Source organism: Callorhinus ursinus, unplaced genomic scaffold (genome assembly GCF_003265705.2).
Source record: "Callorhinus ursinus isolate GAN/ISIS: 27379988/994484 unplaced genomic scaffold, GSC_fseal_2.0 scaffold16, whole genome shotgun sequence".
NCBI classification, from domain to species: Eukaryota; Metazoa; Chordata; class Mammalia; order Carnivora; family Otariidae; genus Callorhinus; species Callorhinus ursinus.
Window position 1 is genome coordinate 12,544,918 of NW_027397078.1, and position 15,090 is coordinate 12,560,007.

At 37.9% G+C, this 15,090-nt stretch overlaps 1 protein-coding gene across 1 annotated transcript in view; it reads right to left on the bottom strand.

The window, feature by feature from the left end:
- The window catches only part of CFAP47 (cilia and flagella associated protein 47), a 514,691-nt gene that overhangs the window by 245,047 nt on the left and 254,554 nt on the right, over positions 1 to 15,090 (bottom strand). The window contains exon 39 of the mRNA XM_073901936.1: positions 14,562 to 14,650. Within this exon, the coding sequence (XP_073758037.1) occupies positions 14,562 to 14,650 (89 nt within the window). The remainder of the gene's footprint in view (positions 1 to 14,561; positions 14,651 to 15,090) is intronic.

Genomic DNA, 15,090 nt, shown 5'->3' on the forward strand with positions numbered 1-15,090 from the left:
AAATTGACTCAACACCTATGTTGCTCCATAGTAAAATTAAACAGTTGAATTCCCATCTGAAACCCTAGAGGACAGAAGGCAATGGGATGATACAGTCAGTGTGCTGAAAGAAGGCTGTCAAGAAAGACTACTGTATACAGCAAAACTGTCCTTCAAAAATGAAGGAGAAATTAACAAGTAAAGAAAAACTGAAAAAGATTCATTGCTAGCAGAACTGCCCTACAAGAAATACTAATGGGTGGGGCACCTGGGTGGCTCAGTCGGTAACCATCTGCCTTCGGCTCGGGTCATGATCCCAGGGTCCTGGGATCGAGTCCCGCATCGGGCTCCCTGCTTGGAGGGAAGCCTGCTTCTCCCTCTCCCACTCCCCCTGCTTGTGTTCCTGCTTTCACTATCTCTCTCTCTGTCAAATAAATAAAATAAAATCTTAAAAAAAAAAAAGAAATACTAATGGGAGTCCTTCAGGCTGAAATAAAAGGATACTAGAAATTAACTCAAAACCACAAGAAATAAAAAGCACCAGCACTATATATATATATATATATATATACATATACACACACACACATATATATTTTATATATTTTTATATATTATATATATATATTTTATATACATATATATGTATTTTCTGTGCAATCTTTTAAATTCTGCTTTCTGATTTTAATGAAAAGAGTGTGAGACAATAAATATAAAACTGATTTAGGGGCTTATAATGTGTAAAGATGTAATGGGTATAACAGGAATAGCAGTAACAAGGGGCTATGAAAAGGCGATATATTTCAGCAAAATTTCTGAATTATATTGAAATTAAGTTGGTATTAATTTGAGCTACATTAAGTTAGGATGCTAATTATAATCTTCAGGGTAACTAAGAAAATAAGAAAAATAAGGTAGAAGATAGAAGAAGAAATAAAAAATTTACACTAAAAATAAATATACAATACAAAACCAAGAAGTAATGGAGAAATAAAGGCATGAAGACATAAGACATAGAAAACAGGTACCCAAATGGTAGATATAAATCCTACTGTATCAAAGATGACATAAACTTTAAATGGATTAAATACTCCAATCAAAAGGCAGAGGTTGACAAAAGGAATACAAACAGATTAGAAAAAAATATAAACATTAGTTCAAAGACACAGACCGGGAGCAAAAGGTCAAGAAAGACATACCATGCAAAGGGTAACAGAGACCCGGAGTGTTTATAGTAATAATGGGCAAAACAGAAGTTAAAGCAAACATTCCAGCATGAAAACATGAGAGCTCCATAGACTCACTCCTCCAGGAAAATGAGTATAAGTTGTAAAAATCAACTATTTTGATTCTCTGGAAATTATCTTAAGGGCATAGAGCAAATGAAGAAAAATCTATTCAGTAAGAAAGGCTGTAATCGGTGGCGTCTGAACCAAGACCCCTTCACTCCCTCTTCCTTCCCCACTCAGTAAGACAGAAACCCTACTCCTCGTTGGCACAGCTAAGAATACAAGGCTCTCAACTTACCCAGTTCCCAGTTAGAGAGCTACTTTTCTGGGAGGGGTAGGACATCAACATTTCTCATCCTGCCCCCAGTACATGCTGCTGAAGCTAAGTTTTGGGCAAGTGCAGCTGAGAGGAGTGGGGGGCGGGTCCCCTCTTCTGTCCAGCAACCACTCACAGGACAGAGGCTCTACATGGGTGTGAAATTGTCCTTGCCTTAGCTTTAAAATGGTTGCTCAGTGCTGGCAGAAGCAAGCCAAGTAGACCTAAAGCTATGGTCCCCTATCTCTTCTCGCACTTAACTCCTAACGTGCAGGTGGTTGGCAGAGAAAAATGCAACACTATCCCCACCCCCAGTTACAAAGCCATGGTTCCGAGATTTCGCCTGGAGGGAGAAGATAGCTGGGCTTAAAATAGCTCTTAATCTCTTCTCAAAGGAACTGATTTCATTTTCAATGAAGTATGAAGAAGATCAAGCCAAGGGATCAATGAAAAATAGTGCAGATTGTGGTGAAAGGCAATTGGGAGTAGATAGGTAGATTCACTGGAGATACAGATACTACCAAACTAGGCCTGCTAATTTGGTAGTAAAAACAGGGGAAAGGGACAGCTGGGAGGATCCTTTGTGGGGACAGAATAAATCTCAAATATTGACCTAAGGAACTATCACTTCAAAGGAGCCTACATTTGATTGAATTGGTCTGAGGAGCAATTTATGCCTCCTATACAACTGGAATCAGCAGAATCTAATATCTGGCTGTGGGTGTGGAAAGAGATAGTCAAAAGTAGTCCCACCAAAGCCACTCTCATCCCAGATTGACTGTGGGCATGCCCAAGGCTATGTCCCCTGAGAAGTAACATCAGAGGCTTCACACTTTGTGTGTGGAGTCTTTTGTGGGGAGGAGGTAGCTATCACTAAAATAAGCTATCTAGTCAGTTAAAAAATTAACCAATACCATTAACGATCCTGAGGGAGATGGGACCAGTATTCACCTGCTACAAAATATATATTCTAAAATGTCTAGCTTTCAACCTTAAAAATGGTGAAACATGAAAAGAAGCGGGCCATGGAAAAGCATGTTAAAGTGACCAGTTATTAGATTTAACAGAATACTAATTCCAAATTGCTGTTATCCATGACTTCAAAAACTAAGGAAAGTATGACTAAAGAAGTAAAGGAAGGTATGATGACAATGTAACATCACATAGAGAATATCAAAAGAGACTGAAATTAAAAAGAGAACCAAATAAAAATTTTGGAGTTGGAAACTACAAAAACAAATATAAAAATCATCATCACTAGGGGGGCTCAACAGTAGATCTGCACTGGCAGAAAAAAAAGAATTAACAATTTGAAGATTGATAGAAATAATGCAATCTGAAGAACAGACAGAAAATAGAATAAAGAAAAATGAACAGAGTCTCATACATATATGGTGCACCATTAAACGCACCAACACATGTGTAATACAATTGCTGGAAGGAGAAGACAGAGAGAAAATAAAAGAAAAACTGAGGTGTGGGGCAGCAAAGCTGAATTGAGCCATGGAAGTTATTCCAGAAGATAATGTGAATCCATAGAAACAAATAAACCAGAAATGATAAATAAGCAGGCTAACATAATGAAAACTATAAACGTGTACTTTCTATTATGGGCTGAATTGTGTCCTCCCTCAAATTCATATGTTAAAGCCCTAACCCCTAGTACACTCACAATGTGACTGCCTTTGGAAACAGGGCCTTTAAAAAGGCAACTAGTTTAAAATGTGGCCATTAGAGTGGGCCCTAATACATTCTGACTGGTGTTCTTACAAGAGGGCATGTGGACACACAGAGACTCCAGGGATGTGCACATAGAGAAAAGAGATCATGTGAGGGTACAGCAAGAAGGTGGCCATCTGCAAGCCAAGGAGAGAGGCCTCAGAAGAAACCCAATCTGCCAATACTTTGATCTTGTACTTCTAGCCTCCAGAACTGTGAGAAAATAAGTTTCTGTTGTTTAAACCACCAGTCTGTGGTATTTTGTTATGGGAGCCATAGCAAACTAATACACTGTCCTTTCTTCTCTTAGCTCTCTTAAAATCTTAAAAATTACACAAAATAAAAAAAAATACCCAGAAATGTTAGTAACATTACTGATTATTTTAACACCATTGACATAATATGTCTGACAAAAATACTACAAAAAAGGGGGAAATGGAATAGAGCTATATAGGAGTAACATAAAAATGAAAAGGTAACCTACTGAATAGAAAACATTTGCAAATCATATATCTGATAAAGGACTAATATCCAAAATTTATAAAGAACTCATACAACTCAAAAGCAAAAAAACAAACAATCCAGTTAAAAAATGGGCAGAGGATATGAATAGACATTTTTCCAAAAAAGACATATAGATGGCCAACATGTATATGAAAACATGTTGAACATCCATACTCATCAGGGGAATGCATTTCAAAACCACAGTGAGATATCACCTCATAACTGTCAGAATGGCTATTATAAAAAACACAAAAACCAAAACAAACAAAATATAACAATGTTGGTGAGTATCTAGAGAAAAGGGAACACTGGCATGCTGTTGGTGGGAATGTAAAATGGTGCAACCACTATGGAAAACAGTAGGGAGTTTCCTCAAAAAACTAAAAGTAGAACTACCATGTGGTCCAGCACTTCAACTTCTGGGTATTTATCCAATAAAACTGAAATCTGGGTCTCAAAAAGATATCTTTACTCTCATGCTCATTGCAGTATTGTTCACAATAGCCAAGATATGGAAACAATCCAAAGAACCCAAACGTCCATCAACAGACAAATGAGTAAAGAAAACGTGGTGTGTGTATATATTACAGTGGAAGACTAGTCAGCTTTAAAAAAGAAGGAAATCCTGCAATATGTGACAACATGTTCGAAACTTGGGGACATTATGCTAAGTGAAATAAGCGAGTCTCAGAAGGACAAATACTACATGATTCCATTTACATGAGGTATCTAAAATAGTCAAACTCCAAAGGCAGAGAAAAGAATGATGGTTGCTAGCAATTGGTACTAGGATGAAATGGAGAGCTGTTTATAAAAAGTTTCAGTTATGCAAGATGAATAAGGCCTAGAGATGTGATATACAACAGAGTTAACAACATGGTACTGTGCACTTAAACATCTGTTAAGAGTGTTAAGAGGGTAAGTCTCATGTTAAATATTCTTACCACCAAAAAAAAAAAAAAAAAGTAACACAAGGAAACTTTTGGAAGTGACAGATATGTATATTACCTTAATTGTGGTGATAGTATTATGGTTGCATGCGTATGTCCAAACTCATCAAATTGTATACATTAAACATCCGCAGTTTCTTTATATGTCAATTCTACCTCAATAAATAATAGAGAAAATCAGGAAAACCAGAAGAAATGTTCTTTGAAAAGACCAATAACACTGACAAATGTTTACCTAGACTGATCAAGAATAAAGGAAAGAAGATGAAAGGATTCTGAGAGAATACTATGAAAACGTCTATGCCAACAAATGAGATAATGTGGAGGAAATGTACAAATTCCTAGAATGGCACAAACTATCAAGACTGATTAAAAGAAGAAATAAATATCTGATTAGGCCTATAACAAATAAAGAGAGAACTAGTAATGAAATAAACTTCCCATAAAGCAAAGCTCAGACCCAGATGGCTTTAGTTGTGAATTCTTATGAAGATTAAAAGAATTAATACCAATACTTCACAAACCCTTCCAAAAAAACAGAATAGAAGGGATCAGTTCCCAAATCATTCTTGGAGGGTAGTATTAAAGACACAAAAAAAAGATACAGTCATCACTAGAAAAGGGAATGACACCATTAAACCCTATGATTCTAAGTGTAAAATCTTTCAACAAAACACTAGGAAATCAAATCTTATAACATATGAAAAAGAATTATATAGCAAGAAATAGTTGCATTCTGCAAAAAAGGAATTTGACAACCACTAATCTGGTAGACACAGGCATGTGGGTGAATCCTGTCTCTTAAATCTAGGTTGGGTTGCCATTTTAGTTAAAAGTAGTGTTAAATTTTTATTAAAAAGTGATCAGATCTGGTAAATGCACTGCATATAATTTTGGGGAAAATATATATTTTTTTAAATTTTAGTGTTATGTTAATTACGATACATTACATCATTAGTTTTTGATGTAGTGTTCATGATTCATTGTTTGTGCATAACACCCAGTGCTCCATGAAGAATGTGCCCTCTCCAAAGAACGTGCCCTCCCCAATACCCATCACCAGGCTAACCCATCCTCCCGCCCCCCTCACCTCTAGAACACTCAGTTTGTTTTTCAGAGTCCATTGTCTCTCATGGTTCATCTCCCCCTCCGATTTCACCCCCTTCATTCTTCCCCTCCTGCTATCTTCTTTTTTTTCTTAACATATATTGCATTATTTGTTTCAAAGGTACAGACTGTGATTCAAAAGTCTTGAACAATTCACAGAGCTCACCATAGCACTTACACTCCGCAATGTCTATCACCCAGCCACCCCTTCCCTCCCACCACACTGTAGCAACCCTCAGTATGTTTCCTGAGATTAAGAATTCCTCCTATCAATGAGGTCATATGATACACGTCCATCTCTGATTGACTTATTTCACTCAGCATAACACCCTCCAGTTCCATCCACATCGTTGCAAATGGCAAGATCTCATTCCTTTTGATGGCTGCATAATATTCCATTACACACACACACACACACACACACACACACACACACACACACACACATATATGCATGCCACATCTTCCATTTCCATTCATTTGTGGATGGACATCTTGGCTCCTTCCACAGTTTGGCTATTGTGGACATTGCTACTAAAAACATTGGGGTGCACGTACCCCTTCGGATCCCTACATTTGTATCTTTGGGATAAATACCCAGTAGTGCAATTGCTGGGTCATATGGTAGCTCTATTTTCAACATTTTGAGGAAGCTCCATACTGTTTTCCAGAGTGGTTGCACCAGCTTGCATTCCCACCAACAGTGTAGGAGGGTTCCCCTTTCTCTGAATCCCCGCCATCTGTCCTTTCCTGACTTGTTAATTTTAGCCATTCTGACTGGTGTGAGGTCGAATCTCATTGAGGTTTTGATTTGGATTTCCCTGATGCCAAGCGATGTGGAGCACTTTTTCATATGTCTGTTGGCCATTTGGATGTCTTTTTTGGAAAACTGTCTGTTCCTGTCTTCTGCCCATTTCTTGATTGGATCATTTGTTCTTTGGGTGTTGAGCTTGATAAGTTCTTTATAGATTTTGGATAGTAGCCCTTTATCTGATATGTCATTTGCAAATATCTTCTCCCATTCTGTCAGTTGTCTTTTGGTTTTGTGGACTGTTTCTTTTGCTGTGCAAAAGCTTTTTATCTTGATGAAATCCCAATAGTTCATTTTTGCCCTTGCTTCCCTTGCCTTTGGCGATGTTTCTAGGAAGAAGTTGCTGTGGCTGAAGTCGAAGAGGTTGCTGCCTGTGTTCTCCTTTAGGATTTTGATGGACTCCTCTCTCACGTTTAGGTCTTTCAACCATTTGGAGTCTATTTTTGTGTGTGGTGTAAGGAAATGGTCCAGTTTCATTCTTCTGCATGTGGCTGTCCAGTTTTCCCAACACCATTTGTTGAAGAGACTGTCTTTTTGCCATTGGACATTCTTTCCTGCTTTGTTGAAGATGAGTTGACCATAGAGTTGAGGGTCCATTTTTGGGCTCTCAAAATATTCTGTTCCATTGATCTATATGTCTGTTTTTGTGCCAGTACAATACTGTCTTGATGATGACAGCTTTGTAATAGAGCTGGAGGTCTGGAATTGTGATGTCGGCAGCTTTGCTTTTCTTTTTCAACATTCCTCTGGCTATTCGGGGTCTTTTCTGGTTCCATACAAATTTTAGGATTATTTGTTCCATTTCCTTGAAAAAAGTAGATGGTATTTTGGTGGGGATTGCATTAAATGTGTAGATTGTTCTAGGTAGCATTGACATCTTCACAATATTTCTTCTTCCAATCCATGAGCATGGAATGTTTTTCCATTTCTTTGTGTCTTCCTCAATATCTTTCATGAGTATTTTATACTTTCCTGAGTACAGATCCTTTGCCTCTTCGGTTAGATTTATTCCTAGGTATCTTATGGTTTTGGGTGCAATTGTAATGGGATCGACTCCTTAATTTATCTTTCTTCTGTCTTGTTGTTGGTGTATAGGAATGCCACTGATTTCTGTGCATTGATTTTATATCCTGCCCCTTTACTGAATTCCTGTATGAGTTCTAGCAGTTTTGGGGTGGAGTCCTTTGGGTTTTCCACATAAAGTATCATACCATCGGCAAACAATGAGAATTTGACTTCTATTTTGCCAATTTGGATGCCTTTGATTTCTTTTTGTTGTCTGATTACTGTGGCTAAGACTTCTAATACTATGTTGAATAGCAGTGGTGATAGTGGACAACCTTGCCGTGTGCCTGGCCTTAGGGGTAAAGCTCTCAGTTTTTCTCCATTGAGAATGATATTTGCTGTAGGTTTTTCATTGATGGCTTTTATGATATTGAGGTATGTACCCTCTATCCCTATACTCTGAAGAGTTTTCATCAAGAAAGGATGCTGTACTTTGTCAAATGCTTTTTCTGCATCTATTGAGAGGATCATATGGTTCTTGTTCTTTCTTTCAATAATGTACTGTATCACATTGATTGATTTGCGGATGTTGAACCAACCTTGCAGCCCAGGGATAAATCCCACTTGGTCGTGGTGAAGAATCCTTTTAATGTACTGTTGGATCCTATTGGCTAGTATTTTAGTGAGAATTTTTGCATCCATGTTCATCAAGGATATTGGTCTGTAATTCTCCTTTTTGATGGAGTCTTTCTCTGCTTTGGGGATCAAGGTAATGGTGGCCTCATAAAACGAGTTTGGAAGTTTTCCTTCCATTTCTATTTTTTGGAACAGTTTCAGGAGAATAGGTATTAATTCTTCTTTAAATGTTTGGTAGAATTCCCCTGGGAAGCCATCTGGCCCTGGGCTTTTGTTTGTTGGGAGATTTTTGAAGACTGCTTCAATTTCCTTAGTGGTTATGGGTCTGTTCAGGTTTTCTATTTCTTCCTGGTTCAGTTTTGGTAGTTGACACATCTCTAGGATGCATCCATTTCTTCCAGTTTATCTAATTTGCTGGCATACAGTTGCTCATAGTATGTTCTTATAATTGTTTGTATTTCTTGGGTGTTGGCTGTGATCTCTCCTCTTTCATTCATGATTTTGTTGATTTGGGTCCTTTCTCTTTTCTTTTGGATCAGTCTGGCCAGGGGTTTATCAATCTTGTTAATTCTTTCAAAGAACCAGCTCCTAGTTTCGTGGATCTGTTCTACTGTGCTTTTGGTTTCAATTTCATTGATTTCTGCTCTGATCTTTATTATTTCTCTTCTCCTGCTAGGTTTAGGCTTTAGTTGCTGTTTTTTCTCTAGCTCCTTTAGGTGTAGGGTTAGGTTGTGTATTTGAGACCTTTCTTGTCTCTTGAGAAAGGCTTGTATTGCTATATATTTTCCTCTTAGGACTGCCTTTGCTGCATCTCAAAGATTTTGAACAGTTGTGTTTTCATTTTCATTGGTTTCCATGAATTTTTTTAATTCTTCTTTAATTTCCTGGTTGACCCATTCATTCTTTAGTAGGATGCTCTTTAGCCTCCATGTATTTCAGTTCTTTCCGACTTTCCTCTTGTGATTGAGTTCTAGTTTCAAAGCATTGTGGTCTGAAAATATGCAGGGAATAATCCCAAACTTTTGGTACCGGTTGAGACCTGATTTGTGACCTAGGATGTGACCTATTCTGGAGACTGTTCCATGGGCACTAGAGAAGAATGTGTATTCCGTTGCTTTGGGATGGAATGTTCTGAATATGTCTGTGAAATCCATTTGGTCCAGTGTGTCATTTAAAGCCTTTATTTCCTTCTTAATCTTTTGCTTAGATGATCTGTCCATTTCAGTCAGGGGGGTGTTAAAATCCCCCACTATTATTGTATTGTTGTCAATGTGTTTCATTGCTTTTGTTATTAATTGCCTTATACAATTGGCTGCTCCCATGTTAGGGGCATAGATATTTACAATTGTTAGATCTTCCTGTTGGATAGACCCTTGAAGTAGGATATAGTGTCCTTCTTCATCTCTTATTACAGTCTTTGGTTTAAAATCTAATTTGTCTGATATAAGGATTGCCACCCCAGCCTTCTTTTGGTGTCCATTAGCATGGTAAATGGTTTTCCACACCCTCACTTTCAATCTGGGGGTGTCTTTAGGTCTAAAATGAGTCTTTGGCTGACAGCATATTGATGGGTCTTGTTTTTTAATTCAATCTGATAGCCTGTGTCTTTTGATTGGGGCATTTAGTCCATTTACATTCAGGGTAACTATTGAAAGAAATGAACTTAGCACCATTGTATTGCCTGTAAGGTGACTGTTACTGTATATTGTCTGTGTTACTTTTGGTCTATGCTGCTTTTAGGCTCTCTCTTTGCTTAGAGGACCCCTTTCAATATTTCTTGCAGGGATGGTTTCATGTTTGCAAATTCCTTTAGTTTTTGTTGTCTTGAAAGCTTTTTATCTCTCCTCTATTTTCAATGACAGCCTAGCTGGATATAGTAGTCTTGGCTGCATGTTTTTCTTGTTTAGTGCTCTGAATATATCATGCCAGTCCTTTCTGACCTGCCAGGTCTCTATGGATAGATCTGTTGCCAATCTAATGTTTCTACCATTGTAGGTTACATATCTCTTCTCCTGAGCTGCTTTCAGGATTTTCTCTCTGTCTCTGAGATTCAAAAGTTTTACTATTAGATGTCGGGGTGTTGACCTGTTTTTATTGATTTTGAGAGGGGTTCTCTGTGCCTCCTGGATTTTGATGCCTGTTTCCTTCCCCACATTAGGGAAGTTCTCTGCTATAATTTGCTCCAATATACCTTCTGCCCCTCTCTCTCTTTCTTCTTCTTCTGGGATCCCAATTATTCTAATGTTGTTTCATCTTATGGTATTGCTTATCTCTCGATTTCTGCCCTCGTGATCCAGTAGTTGTTACTCTCTTTTTCTCAGCTTCTTTATTTTCCATCATTTGGTCTTCTAAATCACTGATTCTCTCTTCTGTCTTATTTATTCTAGCAGTTAGCACACCCCCATTTTTGATTGCACCTCATTAATAGCCTTTTTGATTTCAACTTGGTTAGCTTTTAGTTCTTTTATTTCTCCAGAGAGGGTTTCTCTAATAAATTTCATGCTTTTTTCAAGCCCAGCTAGTATCTTTAAAATCATCATTCTGAACTCTAGGTCCGATATTGTACTAATGTCCATATTGAGTAGGTCCCTGGCAGTCAGTACTACCTCTTGTTCTTTTTGTTGAGGTGATTTTTTTCCATCTTGTCATTTTGTCCAGAGGAGAATAGATGAATGAGAGAACAAAATGCTAACAGGGTCACAACGTCCCCAGAAAATATACTCTAAACAAATCAGAAAAGACCTGAAACCTGGGGAAAAGACAGGAAAGAAAAAAGAAGAAGAAAAAGATAAAAACAAACAAAAACAGAATAAAATGAAAGAAAAACAGAACAAAAAAACAGAAAATGATCAAATATGATCAGGCTGGTGCATAGATCAGTGCCACACACTAGATTTTGGGTGTATTTTGCTCTGGTAGAAGAAAGTGCCTCTCAAAATTTTAAAGAAAGAAAAACTTATATATGTACAAAAATAAGGGTTGATATGATGAAGCAATGGAATATAACTGTAAGGATGAAAAGTATAAAAAATTTTATAAAAGGACTTGTTAAGTTGTTTGAAAAAAGAAAGAAGAGGATTTTAAAAAAAAGGGAAAAAAAAGGAGAGAATGTGATCAGGCAGGAGACTAGAACAAAGCCATACACTAGAGATTTAGGGTATATTTTGATCTCTTAGAAGAAACTGTATCTCAAAACTTTAAAGAGAGAACAACTTTATATATATATATGCCACAAATAAGGGTAACTACGTGAAGGGATAGAGTATGACTCTAAAAATGAAAAATAAAAATGTTTTTTAAAAAAGGGATAAGATGTTTGTTTAAAAAGGGAAATAATATAAAAAAAAAGTTAAAAAAATTAACTTTGAAAGACTAAAGAATCATGGTAAAAAAGCCATGGATTCTATATGCAGTATTCCCCTAGCTCTGGAGTTCTGCTGTTCTCATTGATCGGTAAACTTGGTCTTGGCTGGCTGTTCTTGCTGATCTTCTGGGGGAGGGGCCTGTTGCCATGGTTCCCAAATGTCTTTGCCAGAGGCGGAATTGCCCCACCCTTGCCGGGTCCGGGCTATGTAATCCGGTCCGGTTTGCTCTCGGGAGCTTTTGTTCCCTGCAAGCTTTCCGTACAGCTTTGGAGGAAGAGAGTGAAAATGGCAGCCTCCCAACGTCCGCCCCAGAGGAGCCGAGAACTCAGGGCCCTGCTCCTCAGTGCAGCCCCAGAGAAAAGCAGTCAATCACTCCCGTCTCCCCGGTCTCTGGCTGCACTCCGTGCTCACCCTGCCTGTGACCGAGCGTTTCTATCTCTGCCACCCGACTCAGTGTGGAGTCTCCAAACCCAGCAGATCCCTGTGGTGCGCTCCCATGCCGCTCCTCCCCGGGAAGGAAGGGGAGTCTCCCCGGATCTGCCACTTGTTGGGTCCCTGCTGGAGGAGCAGTGGCCCGACTGGGCCGCGGATCACGGTTTATGGCAACCCCGAGCTGAGAGTCCGCGCCTCGGCTCCGTCTCTGCAGCCGGCTTCCCAGCTCTGATACCTGGGAGCTCTGCCACACTCAGGCACCCCGGGTCTTCCTGTGACCCCGAAGGTCCTAAGACCACACTATCCCACGAGGTTTCCACCCCCCGCTTGGCCACCGGAGCGATGTCCCTCAGTGGAGCCGACTTCTCTAAAAGTTCCGATTTTGTGCTCCGCGGCTCTATCACTTGCCAGAAGCGGCCGACGGAGGCCCCCTCCCCCACCATCTGTCCTCCCGGATATTGCCTCGGATTCACTTCTCCGCACGTCCTACCTTCCAGAAAGTGGTCGCTTGTCTGTTCAGAGAGTTGTTGCTATTCTTTTCTTCGATCTCCTGTTGAGTTCGTAGTGTTCAGAATGGTTTGGTCCCTATCCAGCTGAATTCCTGAGACCAGACGAAATCCAGGTCTCCTACTCCTCTGCCATCTTTCTCCCCCCGACAATTTTGTTTTAAAGTATGTTTCTTATTAGATTGTTAATAATTCTCGTTTTTTAAGTGTAACATTAAAAGCTAGTTCACTTATTGTTATGGTATTTATAACATAAAAAAAATCTCCAGAAGAATTAATTAGCAATTAAATTTCCTTTCTTTTCAATTGCATTTTTTTTAAATTTTAAAATACATGTCTGTTGTAAAATATTGATTTTACAAATTTTGTAACTGGTTTTAAAATTTTGAGTTTATGTGCCCATTGCCTAAGTTTGAGGGCTACATTCATACAAAGGCAGAAGGAGCCTTGTCCTCTACCAAACAAATCATGCATCAACTCCGATTGAATTTTAATTCAATCTGAGATAAACCATAAAGTAACAATAAAATATTATGATTTTTGGAAAGACATAAAAGTATAGTAGTCTACCAATTCCTGGAACTTTGATATTTCCTTTCAGCTCTACCACTAGAATATAAGACTAATTTTGTTTGATCTTGATTTCCTCTGAAGAACTGGAGTCAGTCATTTGGTTCATTTAAGGGCATAGTTTAATACTGGATTAATGCTACATATTCTGACTTTTTTTGTTGTTCCTTGCATTCTAACACTTTAATAAAATTACAGTAAATGAAACTGTCCCTCACATGAACACAGGAACCATCAATTCACCAATAACTATTTTTTTTAAGATTTTATTTATTTATTCATGAGAGACAGAGAGAGAGAGAGAGAGAGAGGCAGAGGGAGAAGCAGGCTCCCAAGGAGCAGGGAGCCCGATGTGGGACTCGATCCCAGGACTCTGGGATCATGACCTGAGCCGAAGGCAGACGCTTAACCATCTGAGCCAACCAGGCGCCCTCACCAATAACTATTTTAACAAAAAATTTGTTTTATCAATAATAAATGATTATTAATAAGAAACTACCAAAAGCCTAGGAATACAGTGATTTTAAAAACTGGATATTATCAAATACTAAAATAATAAGCATACATACAGCTTCTAGTCTCAACACAAGTATTGTTGTGAGGATCTGATTTCTAAAGCCGATGGAAACAGTGCATATTTGATGCAGTACATGGGTGTCACTAACCATTTTCTCCGTCAATATATAAGTTTATAAAGATACTTGTCTATTGTGACTTTAAATAATACTTAAGCATTTTATTTTCATCTCAAACTTGTGTTGTTGTTATTGTTGTTAAATCTCAAGATGCACAAATTCATGGTTAATGTACAGTTTGTTTTTTTAAAGATTTTACTTATTTATTTGACAGAGAGACAGCGAGAGAGGGAACACAGGCAGGGGGAGTAGGAGAGAGAGAAGCAGGCTTCCCATGGAGCAGGGAGCCCGATGCGGGGCTCAACTAGGACCCTGGGATCATGACCTTAGCCAAAGGCAGTTGCTTAACAACTGAGCCACCCAGATGCCCCTACATGGTTAATGTACAGTTTTAATTAATCATGTTGCCTTAAGTTAAAATGCATGTTCTGGTTGAATCAGGATTTTACTTTCAGAAATTAAAAGACAGAATAAAATTAGAAGTAAAAAAGTCTATTAATTATACATTTTTAAAAAATTAAAAGATTAGTATAGCTCAACAAACAGAAAGCTCATAGATAAAATTCATAAATTTGATATGCTCACTCTTAGCTTTAAACAGATCAAATACCATTTTAAGAAAACTTGATTTATCTTAATTATTTGTTCTGTTTTATCTGATGATGTTCATAAATTTATTGTAATATAAACACATAAAATTTCTCCTCAAAATGGTTCATGTTGAAAAAAATTATTCACCTTAAGATTGGATATGACTAATTGCAAAGAAATTATATGAAAATGTTATATTAACGTACCTGAAGTCCCCAGCAGTATGGAAGGGATTTTTAACATTCACATTAATTTCTTTCCATTTATAACATGGAGATTTGCAATGTAAAACTTCCTAAAGTAAAAAATAATAATAATAATAATAATTCTATATGAAAGTAACAAAAAAGAATAACCTGAATTATAATATACAAACTTAACCTAAAAAATAGTACACTGAAATATTACAGTGATATTAATTTATGCAATCCCCCTTGTCCCATAAATAGTGTACTGCTAAAATCTGGGTGGGAAGGACAGAAATAGATTTTACCACATTACTGAATCATTTGTCACAATAGTGTCTCTTAAACTGATTTCCTTAAAATTGGTTTTGTTAATGACTGAGTATGATTTCTCATTCAAAAATTAATCAATCATACCTATACCTAATATACATGACATAAGGAAGAAGCCAGGTGTACGTATGTGCACATGCGTAGCTCTGTGAGTGTGTGAATATCTGTGTATGAGGGTGGCGTGCCTGTGTTTACAATGTGGTGGCCACACTGACAT